Here is an 18808-nt window from a genome sequence, read left to right as displayed (position 1 = left end):
CAGCTTGTATCCTCTTTGTGATTGGTCGGTGCTCCTGTCAGTCTTCGGATGGGCGCGCCCATCTGCTCTCTTGCAATTGAGGAAAATGAGTGCCAGTTCGGCGAACCCATGTGTGATTGGATATGACTGTGAGGGGGCGGAGCCTCGAGACTGGATAATAAGGGCTCAGTGTCATTTTTTTTCCCCACTTGTCAGAGAGCAAACCCACCTAACCCACGATAACCCTCTCAGGCCGAGGGCTTCTCCTGAGCTCCGTAACAAGGCACCCAATAGAGGCCCGCTCTTAAGGCATCCTGGGGACCAACAGCCTGTAGACCCTCCTAGGTGACCTCTGATCCCCGGTGTTGATCTTAGTCAGCCCCTGGGTGGGCCGAGGGGGCGGCCATGGAGCTTGGGAGCTGCTTCAAGACCTACGAGGACTTCAAGGAGTGCTTCAGCGCCTACAAAAAGGAGAACAAGTGTTCCTTCATTCTCAGGGACTGCATCTCCGTCCGGTACCACAACCTCAACCATGGCACCTCTATCCGCGAGGACATCCTGTAAGGGCGTGGCGGGGGCGGGGCAGGAGGTTGGGGAGGAGGCCGGACGGTCCCAAAAAGAAGGGCGGCGTGGAGGAGGGGGTGCACCTGGGCGCCCCCCGACCCCGCCCCGTCTCTGAGCAATTCCACATTGAGCACCTGCTTGGTGCCTGGGAAAAGCGCAAAACCTCCACAGGCATCGCCTTTTGACCACCCACGTCACCTCCACTCATTCACGCCTTCATTCCCAGCTTTTCTGAAATTCATGACGACTGCAGTTTATCTCATTTTTTGAGCACCTGCCATATCCCAGACACAAAGTATGGCCTTCACAATGGATAAAAACGCCTTGGCTAGAATTTTGTTCATGTCTTCTCTTTACAAAGCAGTAACACTGGTCAGTTATTGGTTGGTTAGATTGGTCATTCATTCTTTCATTCTTTTCTTAGTTCTGTAAATGGTTCTCGAGCTCCAGAGATTAACAAACCGGTTTTCAAACACTTCCCATGTCCCAGGCAGAGTTCTCTATTCTAGGCACGCTTTCACCCACAGGGGTGTATTGAAAATCACAGGTAAATGTTATTTTTCCCATTTGGCAGATGAGAAAAGAGGCTTGGAGGCTAAGCTAAGGGTTGAAAACTCAATTGCCTTCAAGACTCAGGTGAAACGGCCCCGTGTAAGAAAACTGAACTTTTAATTTAACTATCTGAAAAGGAATGATGAAATAATCAACTCCAGGTCTTTGTGCTAGGGAGAATAGACAAGTAAACTGGGCAAAATGGAGAGCAGGCCAATTAAGTCCAGCCGATGGCCTCAATGTGGGGGTGAAGATCCAGTGTTCCCAGATATGGGCAAATGGAGTTAGCAGTCCAGGCTTTATGTGAATGTGTCCACTTTTTAAAAATTGGAAATCAATTCACATGTGAACACGCAGTCTATGGGCCAACTCTGAGAGTCAAAGTGTATCTGAGTTTGAGACCTCTAGGTTGAGACATTTGGCCAAAGCTCACTCTCTGGCCAGGCAGGCGGTGTTTATTTCCCTGTTCTGGAGTCCAGTGCTGTGCTGGGTACAGATAAATATGAATAAGTAATTAAACTTGTGCTCAAAGAGCTTGAGATGGCATAGTACATGGGCTAGTATGTGACAAATGCTTTGTTAGATATGTGTAGAGGAAGAAGGGACAAGTGTCTGGGAAGACAGGAAGGGCTTCACACTGGAAGTAATGGTTTCTGCTGGGCTGTGAATGAAAACAGAAGGCTAGAGCAGAAGTTCAGTGGTTAATATCAAGTATCACAGAGGGGTTTGACCAGAAGGAGCTGTGGAGTGAAGACACAAATGTATGAAAGAATGTGGTATGTTTGAGAAACAGTGTAGGAGGCCATACCTGTCAGGAGGTCGTGTCAGTTGCAGTTCACCCATCAAGAAAAGCTTCCCTTGTGGCTTTACTGTAAAGAATCCACCTGCAACATGGAAGACCTGGGTTCGATCCCTGGGTGGGGAAGATCCCCTGGAGAAGGGAAAGGCTACCCACTCCAGTATTCTGGCCTGGAGAATTCCATGGACTGTATAGTCCATGGGGTTGCAAAGAGTTGGACACAACTGAGAGACTTCCATCAATAAAAGGTCTTCGAGCTTCTCTGGTGGCTCAGATGGTAAAGAATCTGCCTGCAATGCAGGAGAGTGGGGTTGGATCCCTGAATCGGGAAGATGCCCTGGAGAAGGGCATGGCTACCCAATCCAGTCTGTGAGGTGTTTGGACTTTGATCTATGCCATCTTTCTAAGCAATGAAAGAATGCAAAAAAAAAAAAAAAAAAATGCCCTGCTTCAAACTGCTTAACAGTATAGGCCAGATAAAGTGCAATAGCCTCCCCGTTGCCCTCTTGATTAAGTCCAGGACTATTATTAACCTGGCTCGCCAGACTATCTAACCCTTTTGACCTCCCCATCTTGCATTGTGTGCTCCATACTCACCGACTCTTACTCCATGATCAGCCCCTGTCCCAAGCCCATAGCTTCCTAGTCCTTGCACTTAACCACTTCTACTTGTTAGGATAACCTTGTCCATCACTTATCTTAGCTCTCTCTTCCTCAAACAGTTGTTTTGTATACTAACCTTTCTGTACTGTATATCCTGAACTACGATTTACCAACATTTTTCTTTAAATTGTTCTAATATTCAAAGAAACTCTAGAACCAATCTAAGTAATACTATATAAGAAGGAACAGTATGGTGGCCAAAAAGTAGTATATCTTTTTTAAACGTCCTTGTGTTCTCTGCAGTCATTTTGGACCACTTGTGGAAAACTCTGTCTTAGCTAATTGTTACTTTTCCTTCAGATACTAGCATAATTTCCAAAAAGCCTTTCTTATGTTAGGTTCAGTGCTCCTACTCTGTGTTCTGACAGCGCTTGTTATAGCTCTTTGCACATCCTTTTGGAATATAGTTTACAGAGGTTTCCCTGGTTTGCTGAGCTCTTTGAGGGAGGGACTCTAGTTTACTATTTTTTGCATTCTCACTGATTGACACCATGCTGCTTGCTTAGAATCAAGTCCAAACCCCTCACAAATGCACCTAGACACCCTTCGGGGGGATCACCTCCAGGGTCTAGCATAAGGCTTGTCCCACAGCAGGGCTTAAGTAACCGTTGAATGAATGAGTCATCAAATATTAAATGTATAACTCAGTGAAACTGGTGCTACAGGGACTCAGAGAAAAGTCACAGTGGGCTGCGGAAGTAAGAGAGACAAGGAGGCTTGAGCTGGGCCCTCAGAGACAGGGAGGTGTCAGGAGGTGTATTTTCTATCTGCTGCTGTAACAAATTACCCACAAACTCAGTGATGAAAGCAACACAAATTTAGTAGCTTATCCTTCTATAGGTTAGAAGTCAGGCACAGATCTGACTGGGCTAAAACCAAGGCATCAGCAGAGTTGTATTTCTTTCTGGAGCCCCTGTACATGCGTGCTAAGTCACTTCAGTCGTGTCTGACTCTTCTCGACTCTATGGACTGTAGCCCTCCAGGCTCCTCTGTCCATGGGATTCTCCGGGCAAGAATACTGGAGTGGGTTGTCATGTCCTACTGGGGATCTTTCTTACCCAGGGATCTAACCCAAGTCTTCTGAGGCTCCTGCTTTGCAGGTGGCTTCTTTACCTCTGAGCCACTGGGGAAGCCCCTGGAGTCCCTGTAAGAGAGTCCATTTTCAAGCCTTCCAGCTTCTAGAAGCTGTCCACATTCCTTGACCCATGGTCCCCTTCCTCCATCTTCAAACCAGCAGTGTCTGGTGTAGTCCTCGCATCATATCACTCTGACCCTGTTTTGTTCCATCTCCTTCTCTGGCGCCCCTTCTGCCTCCCTCTTCCATTTTTTAGGATCCTGTGGTTGTATTAGGCCCGCCCAGATAATCTAGGATAATTTCCCTTTTAAAAAATCAGGTAATTAGTAACCTTGATTCCATCTGCAATCTTAATTCCGCTTTGCCGTCTAACCCAGCATATTGACAAAGTTTAGAGATGAGGCAGTTGGCATCTTCAGGGGCCCATCTGCCTATCACAGGGGGTTAACATGCTGCCGGGAGAAGTGGTGTGTGAGCCAGTGCATATGCTATACCTGGAAGGCAGTGAGGAGACACACTTGACTAGAAGGGAGATTTATGCTGGAGCAGTACCAAAAAGAGTGGCAGGGACTTAGCTAACAGAGGTGCAGATTAGTTTCATTTATTTTTGCAGGTTGAACAGTTTTTTAAATGAATTTGTTTTTGAGTGGTCAATATAGTCATCTAATTTTTTAAAAATTTCAAATTACATCGAAGTTTGCAAAAGGCAGTGTCCCTTCCAGTATATTATCTAGAGACAACCACTCTTATCTTCCTGACATACTCTGAGCTTGAAAAAATATATCTTGTGTGTACATATGCACCTTTAAAAAACACACACAGGTGACTGACTCTTTTTTTTTTTTTTTTTGGCGGCAATGTACCACATGCGGAATCTTAGTTCCTTAACCAAGGACCGAACTTGGGGCCCCCTGCATTGGAGTCTTAACCGCCGGACCCTTGGGGAAGTCCCTTGCATACTACTTTTACATATCATTCTGTACCTTGTTTTTCTCACTTATCAATGTATTTTGGAGATTACTCCACATCACTCCATTGTATGAGCCATTTAATTCTTTGATTCTGGCGATTGTCAACTGAAAACTTACTCCATGCTAGTGTCTAGAAAGAGTGTTGACAAACATAAGTTGAGTCCCTGCCTTCATAGTGCTTGCCCTCCAGGCAGGGAGACAAATATTAAACTCTAATTGCAGAAATAACAATTTCCTTAAAAGAGTGGTAAGAGGGAATTCCCTGGCTGTCCAGTGGTTAGGACTCTAATTCCACTGCCAAGGGCCCAGGTTCCCTCTCTGGTCAGCCCCAAAGCCAATCAGTCAATCAATAAATAACATAGTAGTAAGAGTCTAGGAAAGACTGGTAGTAAGAGCCAAAGGAAAAGTCTAGGGTGCCGTGTGGGGAATGGCAAGGGACTCTAATCTTGTACGTAGTGTGGGTGTTGGCTGACACTTGATGCTGGTGCAGGCTCTTGGGGAGGAAAAAACGGCCATCCCTGATATTTTGTGGAAGTAAGTTTACAAAGCACATTCACCTCCTTACCTGACTTGGCCCTCTGAATCCCCTTGTCAGAAGTAGGTTTCACTCCCATTAAATGAGTTAATACATGTAAAGTGTTTATCACAAGGCCCACTACACAGAAAATATTCCATAAATATTATTGCCTTTATAATAATGTTATTGTGCAGATGGGGGAAATGGCCAGGAGAAGTTGAATGTTCAGTTCAGTTCAGTTCAGTCGCTCAGTCGTGTCCGACTCTTTGGGACCCCATGAATCACAGCACGCCAGGTCTCCCTGTCCATCACCATCTCCCAGAGTTCACTCAAACTCACTTCCATGAATCAGTGATGCCATCCAGCCATCTCATCCTCTGTTGTCCCCTTCTCCTGCCCCCAATCCCTCCCAGCATCAGAGTCTTTTCCAATGAGTTAACTCTTTGCATGAGGTGGCCAAAGTACTAGAGTTTCAGCTTTAGCATCATTCCTTCCAAAAAACACCCAGGGCTGATCTCCTTCAGAATGGACTGGTTGCATCTCCTTGCAGTCCAAGGGACTCTCAAGAGTCTTCTCCAACACCACAGTTCAAAAGCATCAATTCTTCCGCACTCAGCCTTCTTCACAGTCCAACTCTCACATCCATACATGACCACTGGAAAAACCATAGCCTTGACTAGACGGACCTTTGTTGGTAAAGTAATGTCTCTGCTTTTCAATATGCTGTCTAGGTTGGTCATAACTTTCCTCCCAAGGAGTAAGCGTCTTTTAATTTCATGGCTGCAGTCACCATCTGCAGTGATTTTGGAGCCCAAAAAAATAAAGTCAGCCACTGCTTCCACTGTTTCCCCATCTATTTGCCATGAAGTGATGGGACCAGATGCTATGATCTTCGTTTTCTGAATGTTGACCTTTAAGCCAACTTTTTCACTCCTCTTTCACTTTCATCAAGAGGCTTTTTAGTTCCTCTTCACTTTCTGCCATAAGAGTGGTGTCATCTGCATATCTAAGGTTGTTGATACTTCTCCCGGAATCTTGTTTCCAGCTTGTGCTTCTTCCAGCCCAGCGTTTCTCATGATGTACTCTGCATATAAGTTAAATAAGCAAGGTTAAGAGGACTAAAAGTTCTACCTCTCTGCTTTACATTAAGGCTCCTAGTTTCATTATGTAACTCTTTGAAGGCGGTTACCCCCTAGCTCCTCTGTTCTTGGGCAAAAGGGAGGAGAGAAGGTAGATAGAGTCAAGGCAGGCAAGGAGCAGAGGCCTGGGTAGTCAAGACTTAGAAGAGGAAAATAAGATTCAGTAACAAAAACCACCCCCAGCCCCAAAACCACCTGGTGGGAGCCAGGGAAGTCTGAATTTGGGGTACAGTTGCAGTCAAGGAAAATAAGAATATGCAGAAAGGAGCAAGCAAGTCAGAGCAGGGAGTGGGGTAAGATTTCTTTCTTTTTTCTTTTCTGGCCTCACCATGCAGCATGTGGGATCTTAGTTCCCCAACCAGGAGTTGAACCTGCGCCCCCTGCATTGGAAGTGCAGAGTCTTAACTACTGGATTGCCAGAGAAGTCAGAAGGTTTTCAGAAGTTGTAGGAAAGCATCAAGGTGTTAGAACTGAAGATCAGACCCATCCTGTTTATTGCCACAGCTCGAAGCTCCCTCCTCAACCACTGGGTTATAACAGCATCCCGGTATTGATTCAGTCAACAAACTTCTAGTGAGAGGTAAAAAGGTTTACCCCTGCAGGCTTGAGCTAGGATAAAAAGATTGAGTGAACTGTGGTCTCTGCCCTTGAGGATAATCATATGCCAGAGCTAGTTTGGGAGGAAGTGAATTCTGAGCAGCTCAGGCCTTCAGCAGAGAGGGAGTGACTGCTTGTTGGGGTGTTGTAAAGGGTGTTCTTGGAGCTTGTGTTGGATACTGGCTCTGTGCCAGAGTGCACTGAGTTGGGCTTTTTGAGTGATGTATGGACGTGTGGGATGAGCACTTCTCTTGTGGGACTGGAGGGCAGGTAGGGGAAATGCTTTCAGGGAGTAATTTAGCAGAGCAGTGTTTCCTGCAACCAGATAGACAGGTCAGGCGAGATGATTTTAAATGTTTATGTTAATATCTAAACATAAAGGTCCTTATTAAATAAAGTGAGCTGATTTAAAGAAAACCATTTGAAAATACTGATACAAAGGTTATAGGAATGGCTATGGCAGATGGAAAGGGGGTCGGTGATTCCTTGAAGTTCAGGAAAAGCTGGCATATCTGTTAAAAGTGAGAGCTCTGAAGTCAGAAAGACAGGCTTTAACTCTGACCCGGGGCAAGACTTTTAATTTCCATGACACAGTTTCATCCTCTGCAAAATGAGGAGGATGTGGTGAAGATTACATAAAATACACATAGTGGTTTAAAAGTGAAGTCGCTCAGTCGTTTTCGACCCCATGGACTGCAGCCTACCAGGCTCCTCCGTCCATGGGATTTTCCAGGCAAGAGTACTGGAGTGGGGTGCCATTGCCTTCTCCAGAGTATCTTCCCGACCCAGGGATCAAACTCAGGTCTCCCACATTGTAAGCAAGACGCTCTTGCTAGTGCTTTAAGCACAGTAATATTTGCTAAAGTCATAACTGTAGTACATGACAGAAAATGGTAGGTATTTTTAAAAGAGTCAGAGAATTGTGTTGTGGGAGTTATTTCTAAATGACCCAAAATCCCAATCAACCGGGAGATTCTGTGATTTTTACACCCAGTTTCCCTTCCCATATTTTTATGTATGGCTGTTACGTGTGTTTTTATTTGTGTTATGTCTTTGGAGAATTGATAGTCTTCAAACATTCCGTGAAGTGTTCTGTTGTCTCTCTCCACTGCTGTTCAGTCTAATAGCTACCTTTTTTGAACACTGGAACACGTTCCCAAAAAAGTGTTCAAAAAAGGTAGCCATTAGATTGAAGACTATCGACCTCAACATGAATCAGTCATAGGTATACATATACATATATGCCCTCCCTTTTGAACCTCCCTCCTCTGCTGAGGGTTTTAGTTTTATTTAATCCCCATCACACCCTTTGAACTAAGCCTTTGTTATCTGAGTTTTCATTTTCCACATATCCCTGGTGACTCAGACAGTAAAGTGTCTGCCTACAATGCGGGAGACCTGGGTTCGATCCCTGGGTCGGGAAGATCCCCTGGAGAAAGAAATGGCAACCCACTCCAGTACTATTGCCTGGAAAATCCCATGGGCAGAGGAGCCTGGTAGGCTATAGTCCATGGGATTGCAAAGAGTCAGACATAAATGAGCAACTTCACTTTCTTTCTTTTCTAGTCACAAGGCTGTGTGGGAAAACAAAAATCATGCTAACAAACTAGCCACTTTTAAAATTAGTTACTACTTAGTCATTCCTTCTTGCTTGTCTCCACCAATTCCATCAACATCTTTGGTAGTCAGTTTCTGGCTAATGAATAGATGAGGTAAACCTCAGAATAATAACAGTGCAAATAAAATTGATTGCAAACTGAAATAGCAAGAGCTATTCCAGAGCTATGGTACTTGGTGAAGTCCCTATCATGAAGAGTCATGATAGAGAAATCCTTACATTCCCCACAGCCTTATGCCAGCTGACAGACAGAGAAGGAAAATCAAGGACAGTGACTGAAATACAGACTTGAAAAGCAAAGGATTTGCAGAGCAAAAAATTAAGTTAGGCCCTTGGGAAACATGATAAAGCACAGGAATATTTTGGTAAAACTGACCTTTATATATTGCAAAGGTGAGCTAGGAAATAAAGTATAAGAGTGTTTGGGGGAAATACATCAGGGAAAAAAACTGATTCTTCAAGTGGTTCTTTGATTATTTAAGAATTGGCAGACAGCCACCATTACAGCCTGTTGTTCAGTTGCTAAGTTCTGTCCAGCTCTTTGCAACCCCATGGACTACAGCACATCAGGCTTCTCTCTCCTTCACTATCTCCCAGAGTTTGCTCAAATTCATGTCCATTGAGTTGGTGATGCTATCAAACCATCTCATCTTCTGCCACCCTCTTCTTTTGCCCTCAATCTTTCCCAGCATCAGGGCCTTTTCCAATAAGTCAGCTCTTCGCATCAGGTGGCCAAAGTATTAGAGCTTCAACTTCAGCATCAGTCCTTCCAATGAATATTCAGGGTTGGTTTCCTTTAAGATTGACTGGTTTGATTTCTTTGGCAGTCCAAGGGACTCTCAAGAGTCTTCTCTAGTGCCACAATTTTAAAGCATCAGTTCTTCAGTGTTCAGTCTTCTTTATAGTCCAACTCTCACATCTCTACATGACTTAAATTTCATTACATATAATATTTTCATAATTTTCATCACATTTTTTAAAGATCTGCTCAAATCTTTTTTTCTACTATTTTCTATAAAACAGGGATTCTGAAAATGTATTTTGGGCTGCAATTAATTGAAAATCCTGACTCAAAATGCCTTATTTCTTAGCCCAGAGAAGGTGATTGTTTCAGCGGCCCAGGCTTTTCCTTTCTTTCCACTCTCCATCTTCAGTTCTCAGCTTTGTCCTTAGAGTGTCTCGCCACATGGCACATATGTAGGGGTCACATTCAGAAGAAAAAGCCTGCCTTGGTTTCTTACAGACTTCCTATCATGTTTCTTTGCAGAATTGGGCCGGTATCCATGGTCATTCTTAACAAGATTACTTTAATTGGCTTAGACCAGCCCTGAAGCACTTAGCTGTGTGGGAAGGAATGACAACCTGAATGAAACTGGCCAGAAGGAAGGAAGGAGGGAGGGGGATGGGGGATGTTGGATTAATTACCAACCAATCATGCCTTTTTTTTTTTTAATTGAAGAATAGTTGAGGGAACTCCCTGGTGGTACAGTGGCTAAGATGGTTAGGACATGGGGTTTCATTACCATGGGTCCAGGTTTGATCCCTAGTCAGAGAACTAAGATCCCATGAGCCTCAAGACGTGGCCAAAAAAAAAAAGAAAGAAAAGAATAGTCACTGTACTACATAAGTGTACAGTATAGTGATTCACAATTTTCAAAGATTTTATCCCATTCTTTTTATAAAATATTGTCTATATTCCCCATGTTGTACAGCATATCCTTATACACAGTATAGTGATTCACAATTTTCAAAGATTTTATCCCATTCTTTTTATAAAATATTGTCTATATTCCCCATGTTGTACAGCATATCCTTATGGCTTATTTTATACCTAAATAGTTTGTACCTCTTAGTCCCCTACCCCATCCTGCCCCTCCCCCCTTGCCTCTTCCCACTGTTAACCATTAGCTTGTTCCCTGTATCTGTGAGTCCGCTTCTTTTTTGTTATATTCTCTGCTGCTGCTAAACCGCTTCAGTCGTGTCCGACTCTGTGCGACCCCAGAGACGGCAGCCCACCAGGCTCCCCCGTCCCTGGGATTCTCCAGTCAAGAACACTAGAATGGGTTGCCATTTCCTTCTCCAATGCATGAAAGTGAAAAGTGAAAGTGAAGTCGCTCAGTCGTGTCCGACTCTTAGTGACCCCATGGACTGCAGCCTACCAGGCTCCTCCGTCCATGGGGTTTTCCAGGCAAGAGTACTGGAGTGGGGTGCCATTGCCTTCTCCAGTTATATTCTCTAGTTTGTTATATTTTTTAGATCCCACATATAGGTGATATCAGATTGTAAATTATCTTTCTCTGCCACAGCCTTTTAAACAAATTCACTTTTGTGCATGCTAAATCACTTCAGTCGTGTCCGACTCTGTGCAACCCTATGGACTGTATAGCCCACCAAGCTCCTCTGTCCATGACATTCTCCAGATAAGAATACTGGAGTGGGTTGCCATGCCCTCCTCCAGGGGATCTTCCCAACCCAGGGAACAAACTTGAGTCTCTGACATCTCCTGCATTGGCAGGCAGGTTCTTTACCACTAGCGCCACTGGGAAGCCTGAATTCACTTTTAGTTGTAGTGATTATTCTTGGATCAGGTACTGATTATTCAGAGACCAGTGCTCTGGTTATTTCTGTATTTATAGATTTGGAGGCTGAGAGGAAATGAAGTGACTTGTTCACTTTCACACAGCTAAGTGGTAAAGCTGGAAATTCAACTCAGATCTTCTGAGTCTTGTTCCTAACTCAGATTATGTTGTCTAAAATGGGTTGACTTCACCTGTAAAAATTCTGTTCTTTGCTCGAGGTACAGTTTACATGCAGCAAGGACACAAATCTCATGTGAAATTAATCAAAAGCTTTAGATCTGCTCCAATCCCCATAGTCAGGGGGAATTAGTCTTTATTCAGTTATAAGTGTGTTGCTCGTACCTCTGTTTAACCTTTCACTTACTTCTGACTTTACCGATCATCTGTGTACTCATCTCCGTGCTCAACAGACTTTGACAGTAGAGCCTAATTTGTCTCCATCACCTTCTGAGCAACTAGTGTTTGGTACATAATAGACTTAGTACACGTTTGAAATTAAACAAAGGACTTGTCCAAAGTTACAGTTCATAGTAGTGCTGGGCCAGAAGCCAAGCCACCTGACAGAACTCTCCTGGCGATCGTCCTAATGTGCTGCTCACACTGTAAGATGAATTTCTGTCATGCAGTCGCTCGTTCAGTGTGTGTGTTCTGAGCACCTACTCTGTGCCAGGTACAGTACCGGGCGCTGGGAGTACACTGGGGGCACAGTCCAGTTAGAGGAAAATAAACACCTACAGAGCAGATTTGGCTGACTTCCTTCCTTCACGTCCTGGCTGAGCATGCTGGGATAGAAGCACTAAGGGGGATTCAGAAGTATAAAACCCTATCCCTGTCTTGAAGAGAGTCTGTGCCTTCACTTGGGAGATAGAAATAAATATAGATTAAAATTACTACAGTGCTCCAAGAATTCTTCCGAAAGACCTGTGTATTTCACTGTGTGTAAGTTACAGCTCAATACCAAAGATTAAGGGAAGCAGGAAAAAATGACAAAGACTTTAACCTAGTGCCCCTGAAGTTTGAAGTGCTTGATGCCAACAAGCACAGTATGTTTAGAGATCTTTAAGGACATTATTGAACCTGAATAAAGTATTGAGGGTCAAGTTGAGGAAGATAAAAATGAGAATTCAGAAGGAGAAATATTTTGGAAGAAGACAGGCAACATAATGGTTAACTACATAGACTGTAGCCAAGCAGACTTAGTTCAAATCCCAGATTCTCCAGTTTTAGCCAGAGGATTAAATCCCAGATTCTCATGCTCAAGAACCTCTTTAAGCCTGTTGCCCCATCTGTAAAATGTAGATGGTAGAACCCTTTTATTAGAATGAAATGATGCATGTAAGGGGTTTACATGGAACTTGGCATATAGTAATCCTTATACATGCAATAGTGGGAGAAATGAATTTAAAAGACATAACATAATGGATATAAACCTGGAGAAGGAGGAATTAAAAAGAATGCTGATGTCTCCACAGGGAGGTGCAGTCGTTAATGAACCAGAAAAGGGGGAAAGAGTTTTATGCTTGGCACTCACCAGTGTCTTTTTTTTTTCTTTTTTTGACTAGGCTAACAAGCATGGATTATGAGCACATAAAGTCAATACAATGTGATGAGCTAAGATCTATGCCAAGATGTTGAGCCAGCGGAAGGGTAGGGCCCATCCTGAGGGCTTGGGGGAGGCCTCCTAGGAAAGAAGGTAGTTGCATGTAATCCTGAAGGATGAGTAAGCTCTGAGATGAAGACAGGTGGGTAGGGCATTCCAGACAGAGAGACAACACGAGCAAAGGCGAAGAGGTGAGACACAGTGTAGGGGACCCTGGAAGCAGTTGGTCTTTCTCAGTTCAGTTCAGTTCAGTCGCACAGTCGTGTCCGACTCTTCGCAACCCCGTGAATCACAGCACGCCAGGCCTCCCTGTCCATCACCAACTCCCAGAGGTCACTTAGACTCACGTCCATCGAGTCAGTGATGCCATCCAGCCATCTCATCCTCTGTCGTCCCCTTCTCCTCCTGCCCCCAATCCCTCCCAGCATCAGAGTCTTTTCCAATGAGTCAACTCTTTGCATGAGGTGGCCAAAGTACTAGAGTTTCAGCCTTAGCATCATTCCTTCCAAAGAAATCCCAGGGCTGATCTTCAGAATGGACTGGTTGGATCTCCTTGCAGTCCAAGGGGCTCTCAAGAGTCTTCTCCAACACCACAGTTCAAAAGCATCAATTCTTCGGCACTCAGCCTTCTTCACAGTCCAACTTTCACATCCATACATGACCACAGGAAAAACCATAGCCTTGACTAGACGGACCTTTGTTGGCAAAGTAATGTCTCTGCTTTTCAATATGCTGTCTAGGTTGGTTATAACTTTTCTTCCAAGGAGTAAGCGTCTTTTAATTTCATGGCTGCAGTCACCATCTGCAGTGATTTTGGAGCCCAGAAAAATAAAGTGACACGGTTTCCACTGTTTCCCCATCTATTTCCCATGAAGTGATGGGACCAGATGCCATGATCTTCGTTTTCTGAATGTTGAGCTTTAAGCCAACTTTTTCACTCTCCACTTTCCCCTTCATCAAGAGGCTTTGTAGTTCCTTTTCACTTTCTGCCATAAGGGTGGTGTCATCTGCATATCTGAGGTTATTGATATTTCTCCAGGAAATCTTGATTCCAGCTTGTGCTTCTTCCAGCCCAGCATTTCTCATGATGTACTCTACATATAAGTTAAATAAGCAGGGTGACAATATACAGCCTTGACGTACTCCTTTTCCTATTTGGAACCAGTCTGTTCTTCCATGTCCAGTTCTAACTGTTGCTTCCTGACCTGCATATAGGTTTCTCAAGAGGCAGGTCAGGTGGTCTGGTATTCCCATCTCTTTCAGAATTTTCCACAGTTTATTGTGATCTACACAGTCAAAGGCTTTGGCATAGTCAATAAAGCAGAAATAGATGTTTTTCTGGAACTCTCTTGCTTTTTCCATGATCCAGCGGATGTTGGCAATTTGATCTCTGGTTCCTTCCTTTTCTAAAACCAGCTTGAACATCTGGAAGTTCACGGTTCACGTATTGCTGAAGACTGACTTGGATAATTTTGAGCATTGCTTTACTAGCGTGTGAGATGAATGCAATTATGCGGTAGTTTGAGCATTCTTTGGCATTGCCTTTCTTTGGGATTGGAATGAAAACCGACCTTTTCCAGTCCTGTGACCACTGCTGAGTTTTCCAAATTTGCTGGCATATTGAATGCAGCACTTTCACAGCATCATCTTTCAGGAGTTGAAATAGCTCAACTGGAATTCCATCACCTCCACTAGCTTTGTTCGTAGTGATGCTTTCCAAGGCCCACTTGACTTCACATTCCAGGGTGTCTGGCTCTAGGTCAGTGATCACACCATCGTGATTATCTGGGTCGTGAAGATCTTTTTTGTACAGTTCTTCTGTGTATTCTTGCCACCTCTTCTTAATCTCTGCTGGTCTTTCTAGGGTACAATAAAACAGGATGGTGGGGGCAGTGGAAAACAGGCAGGAGACCAGGCGGAGGCTGTCCCGCGGTCACAGCCTGCTGGCCTTGCCGTACCACCGGGCCGCTCCCTGAGCCAGGGATGACGTGGCCGCCTGGCTGCTGTGCACACAACAGGTGCAGGCATTTTCAGCCTCCGGCCCCTCCACCCTGTAATTTCAAGCCTGACATCCTATTTCTCTAAGCTTGCCCCACAGGGTGAGCAAACAGGACCAGCTGGATTAGAGTGTTTGGAACGGGTTGCTGAGATGCCAGCGTTGTGTCATGTCATGCCAGAGGCTGAGATTTTTTTTCCCCTTCATTAATCTTTGGGTTGGGACCTCTCTGAGGAGTCAGGGGTGTGACCTGTCCCACCCACCTGCGGTCCCTGAGTCATTCAGCCAGCCCATCTTTGACAAGCATCTGCTGAAAGAATAGCATTTGTGCTAGGTGCTTAGAATACGCTGAGGATTGATTTACTCTTGACACTTGAAAACAGCCCCATCCAATTGGAAAAGTACTGCATAAACGCCCAAGAATAGGTCACAAGGCTTAGGAGCTGTAATAACAGTAGATGACTCCTATTTAGAATAAATAAAAGGCTGAACCAGGCTCTGGGCTAAATATTATGTCTGTGGCTTATTTAAATCTCATAACAACCCTATTTAGTTTTATTTTATGATGTTAAGGAAACTGCATACAGAGAGTTGAAGTAACTTGCCCAGAGTCAAACAGCTGCTGAGTGGTAGAAGTGAAGTGAAGTCGCTCAGTCGTGTCCGACTCTTAGCGACCCCATGGACTGCAGCCTACCAGGCTCCTCCGTCCATGGGATTTTCCAGGCAAGAGTGCTGGAGTGAGGTGCCATTGCCTTCTGGATTCAAATCCAGGAGTCAGCCTCCAGCCTCCCCACTGTGTAACCACTACTGCTACCCAGAAAATCTGCTAAGCCTTTTGTTTCAAATAAATGCTATGAATCTTAAGTAAGGAGCAATTACTGTGGCTTGAGGGCATCCATAAAGGTTTCCTGGAGAAGGTAGGACCTAATTTGGGCCTCAAAGATAGAAAGGAGGGAGAGAACAGATATTCAGTTTAATTACCAGTCTCCTTTGAGTGGGCACGTTCAGCCTAGAACGGCAAAGCTAGCAGAATCCCGGGGATCATCTAGCCTCAGGGTTCTCACTCTCTCAGGATGTAGACATTTTTCTTTAAGTCAAAGATGAACCCAGATCTTTCCTGTTAGAGAGGAAGCCCAGATCTACCCTAACCCTGAGACCTCTTTTATTTTTGCTGCCTGGAGGAGGAAACAGAGAAGGCAATGGCTCCCTGAGGGCAGGAATGAAAGACACTTTAGACAGCAGGTAACTAGTTCTGCTGTTGCTGTTCATCTATTTCCCCGTATATCTTTGCCTCAGATTGACAACTGCAGATGGGAAAATGAGAGTAAGTAAAAGGAGTTGGAGCTTAGAACTTCTGTAGATGCAAATGAAGGGTGTTTTAATTGGATGGGGTCTTGAAGAAAGACCTGACTACTTTGGGACTGGAGCGTGAACGTGAATCTTTCTTTCCCATATCCTATACCACACTGTGGTCTCCAGGAAATGTATCAGGCACTGTGAGTCCCTACAGGGCCTAGACTTGTAAGAGAAAACTGGGTGGTCAGCACCTGTTTCACTGTTGCTTCTGCCTTTCCCTAGATATGTGCAGGTGAAATTTGTCTGTATTCGGACCCAGTCAAACAGGAAGAGAGCAGCAGAAGCAGACATGTGCCCAGCATACTTGCTCCTGCGGTACAATGAGAAACTGGATAGACTGTTCATCAGTGAACTCAACACACAGCATATACACATTGACCCCAAAACCACTGGTCCTAGAGGAGATGCCACCGGCAAATCTCAGAAGAAACTCCTGTCTGCACAGCCCGCGGTCAACAAAGACCTTGGCACAGCTGCAAAGTCCCCAGTTGAACCATTGTTTTGCTTAGACGAGGTCCAGATACCCGCCAAGCCAGAGCAGGAGGACATCGCTCCTTCTGACCTGGCCAAGATAGCCAAAGTGATGAAGAACTTTCTTAAGGTAGATGTGGGTTCCATGGCCTCCTTCAGTGTGGGCAGCAGCCAAGACCTGGACCGGCTCAGTTTCCAGAGCAGCAAGATGAGCGATCTGTTTGTCCGCTTCCCAGAGAATCTCTTGCTGCACCGGGTGGAGAACGCTCAGGGCCACATCCTCTACGCTTTCCTGGTGGAGAGCAAGGAGCGAGAAGGGCGGGTGGTACACTTCGCGGTGCTCAAGGCCGAGACAGCCACCTCCGTGGCCAAGATGCTAAGCATCTTTACGGAGTTCAACTCAGATTGGCCCAAGGTCAAGGTGGTCTTCGTGGACCCGTCCTTCCCTCACCGAGCCATCCTGCAGGAGGTCTTCCCTGGTGCCCGCACCCTCCTCTCCGTCTATCACACGACCCGACTCTTGGAGAAGAAGCTGCATCGCAGTTCTGCAGATCCGTCCTTTAAACGGCTCATGAAGGAAGCCCTGCGGGAGGCCGTGTTTGTCACCTCCGAGACCAGCCTGCAAAATCTCTGCCAGATGTCCCGGACCCTGCTTGACGAGCAGCTCTTCAGCTTCCTGCAGGCCCACTGGTTCTCCTGTGAACTGCTGTGGTACATGCACGTCAGGAAGGGCCTGCACGCCTGTAGCACCTACATGGACAGCCTGGACGTTGTCACCAGCAAGGTGTCGAGCCTCTTCCGGGAGCAGCAGTCCCTGCTGGACTGCATCCTCCACTTTGTGGATTACATAGACTTCTTTAACACCAAAGGCGTGAAGAACTTTCCCACGGCTCCCCCCAAGTTAAAGAGAGCCCGGTCAGCAAACACGGCCCCCAAGTCCAAGAAGCCTTCTGGCATCTGCGGAGGGAGCCTCAGCAGGCCCCCCGTGCAGGAGGCCAAGCCAGAGCAAGTGCGGGGGCCGCCACGGCAGCCTCCCCAGGGGCAGCCCTTGCAGGGCGGCATGCTGGCCTCCTTACGCCAGAGCGGCTCCGACCTGGCCTACAAGCTGTGCCACAATGAGTGGGTAGTGGTGCAGAGCTCCACGCACCTGGTGGACGTGGCTGGCTGCGCTGTGGACGTGCAGCTGCTCGAGGACTCCCACCAGGTGAGCAAAGACGGCTGCAGCTGCAGCTGCTACTTTCAGCAGCGGTACCACCTGCCGTGCCGGCACATCCTGGCGCTGCTGCACACCAGCCAGAGGCCTGTGAGTGAAGCCATGGTGTGCCGCCGGTGGCAGAAGAGGTACCAGCACCTCCTCGGGCCCTGCGGGGAGCTCCGGGACCCCATTCTGATCCCAGCAGATGCAGGCCAGCCAGGGGAACCGGGACGGAACGACATGATTCAGGACCTAAGCAGGGAGCTTGCAAATCTGCTGATGCAGAGTGAGGGACCAGAGCTGGAGGAGCGCTGCTCCACGCTGCGCAAGATTGTGGACATCTGGGCGGCCCCCCGCCAGCCTCCTGAGCCCAGTCACCAGCCGAGGGACTTCAGGGATGTGGGCTGCCTCCCTTTCCTCTGGGGAAAGCAGGAGGAAGGGGAGGGACTGGCTCCTGCTGGCACCACCATTCATGGTTGAAGCACTTGCACTGGCATGCTAGGCCGCCAGCCCCTCTCCCTAGCAGTCCAAGAGCTCAAAGTGGGCAGGACATGCTCGGGGTCAGCGTTTTAACCAATGTCTTTCTGGGTAGGGTTAGGAAAATGGTTCCAAGAGAAAGAAACCCTACTGTGTGACAGTCCTTTGAATCTGCCCCATTTCTGCCCTGCCTTTGGTTTTCCTTGGGAGCCTCATTCATTGTTCAAGGCCAAAGTTATTTCCATGCAGAAAGGTCATTCCTCTTTCTCCCTCAGCCCCTGAGATCAGATCTAACTAACTTTACAGAGATGATAACCCAGCCCCAGGATAGGGGGAGATAAAACAGACCTGGTTTCAGGGACTATATGAAAGGAGTGTGCTACTTGGCTGTTGCTGCTCTTTACAAAGAATTTGTTTGTACCTATTTTTACTCATATTAAAGTTTTGTTTTGTTTCTGTTCTTTAAATAAAAGCAAATAAGCAAGAGAAATGTGTTCTGCCTGAACAGGGAAGGAATCTGGGTGTTGTGCAGCCAAATAGAGTCCAATGCCTCAAATTCAATGATTAGCGATCCTTCCCTTGCTTCATCCTCTTCCTGCAACCAAGTCTTCAACATTGACTTCAGGCTGCCTCATATTCTAGCCCAAAGAAGCCAAATAG

The 18808-nt window shown here is 46.0% G+C and overlaps 1 protein-coding gene across 1 annotated transcript; it reads left to right on the top strand.

Annotated features, from left to right (window-relative positions):
• The first annotated feature begins 74 nt into the window (after positions 1 to 74).
• Positions 75 to 18634, top strand: ZSWIM3 (zinc finger SWIM-type containing 3). The gene is made up of 2 exons (XM_027558406.1): positions 75 to 539; positions 16228 to 18634. The coding sequence occupies exons 1-2, from the start codon at positions 385 to 387 to the stop codon at positions 18149 to 18151; spliced, it is 2079 nt and encodes a 692-aa protein (XP_027414207.1). The 5' UTR covers positions 75 to 384; the 3' UTR covers positions 18152 to 18634.
• The last annotated feature ends 174 nt before the right edge of the window (positions 18635 to 18808 follow it).

This window comes from Bos indicus x Bos taurus, chromosome 13, assembly GCF_003369695.1.
Source record: "Bos indicus x Bos taurus breed Angus x Brahman F1 hybrid chromosome 13, Bos_hybrid_MaternalHap_v2.0, whole genome shotgun sequence".
In the NCBI taxonomy this organism is placed as follows: Eukaryota; Metazoa; Chordata; class Mammalia; order Artiodactyla; family Bovidae; genus Bos; species Bos indicus x Bos taurus.
The sequence above is the reverse complement of the archived record's forward strand: the minus strand, read 5'-3'. Positions and strand labels throughout refer to the sequence as shown.

Bases quoted from the DNA above. Each gene is read 5' to 3' on its own strand.
- ZSWIM3 (XM_027558406.1), top strand. From the start codon at position 385: ATGGAGCTTGGGAGCTGCTTCAAGACCTACGAGGACTTCAAGGAGTGC. The intron at 540-16,227 runs GTAAGGGCGTGG...GCCTTTCCCTAG, and splicing joins TCTATCCGCGAGGACATCCT to ATATGTGCAGGTGAAATTTG.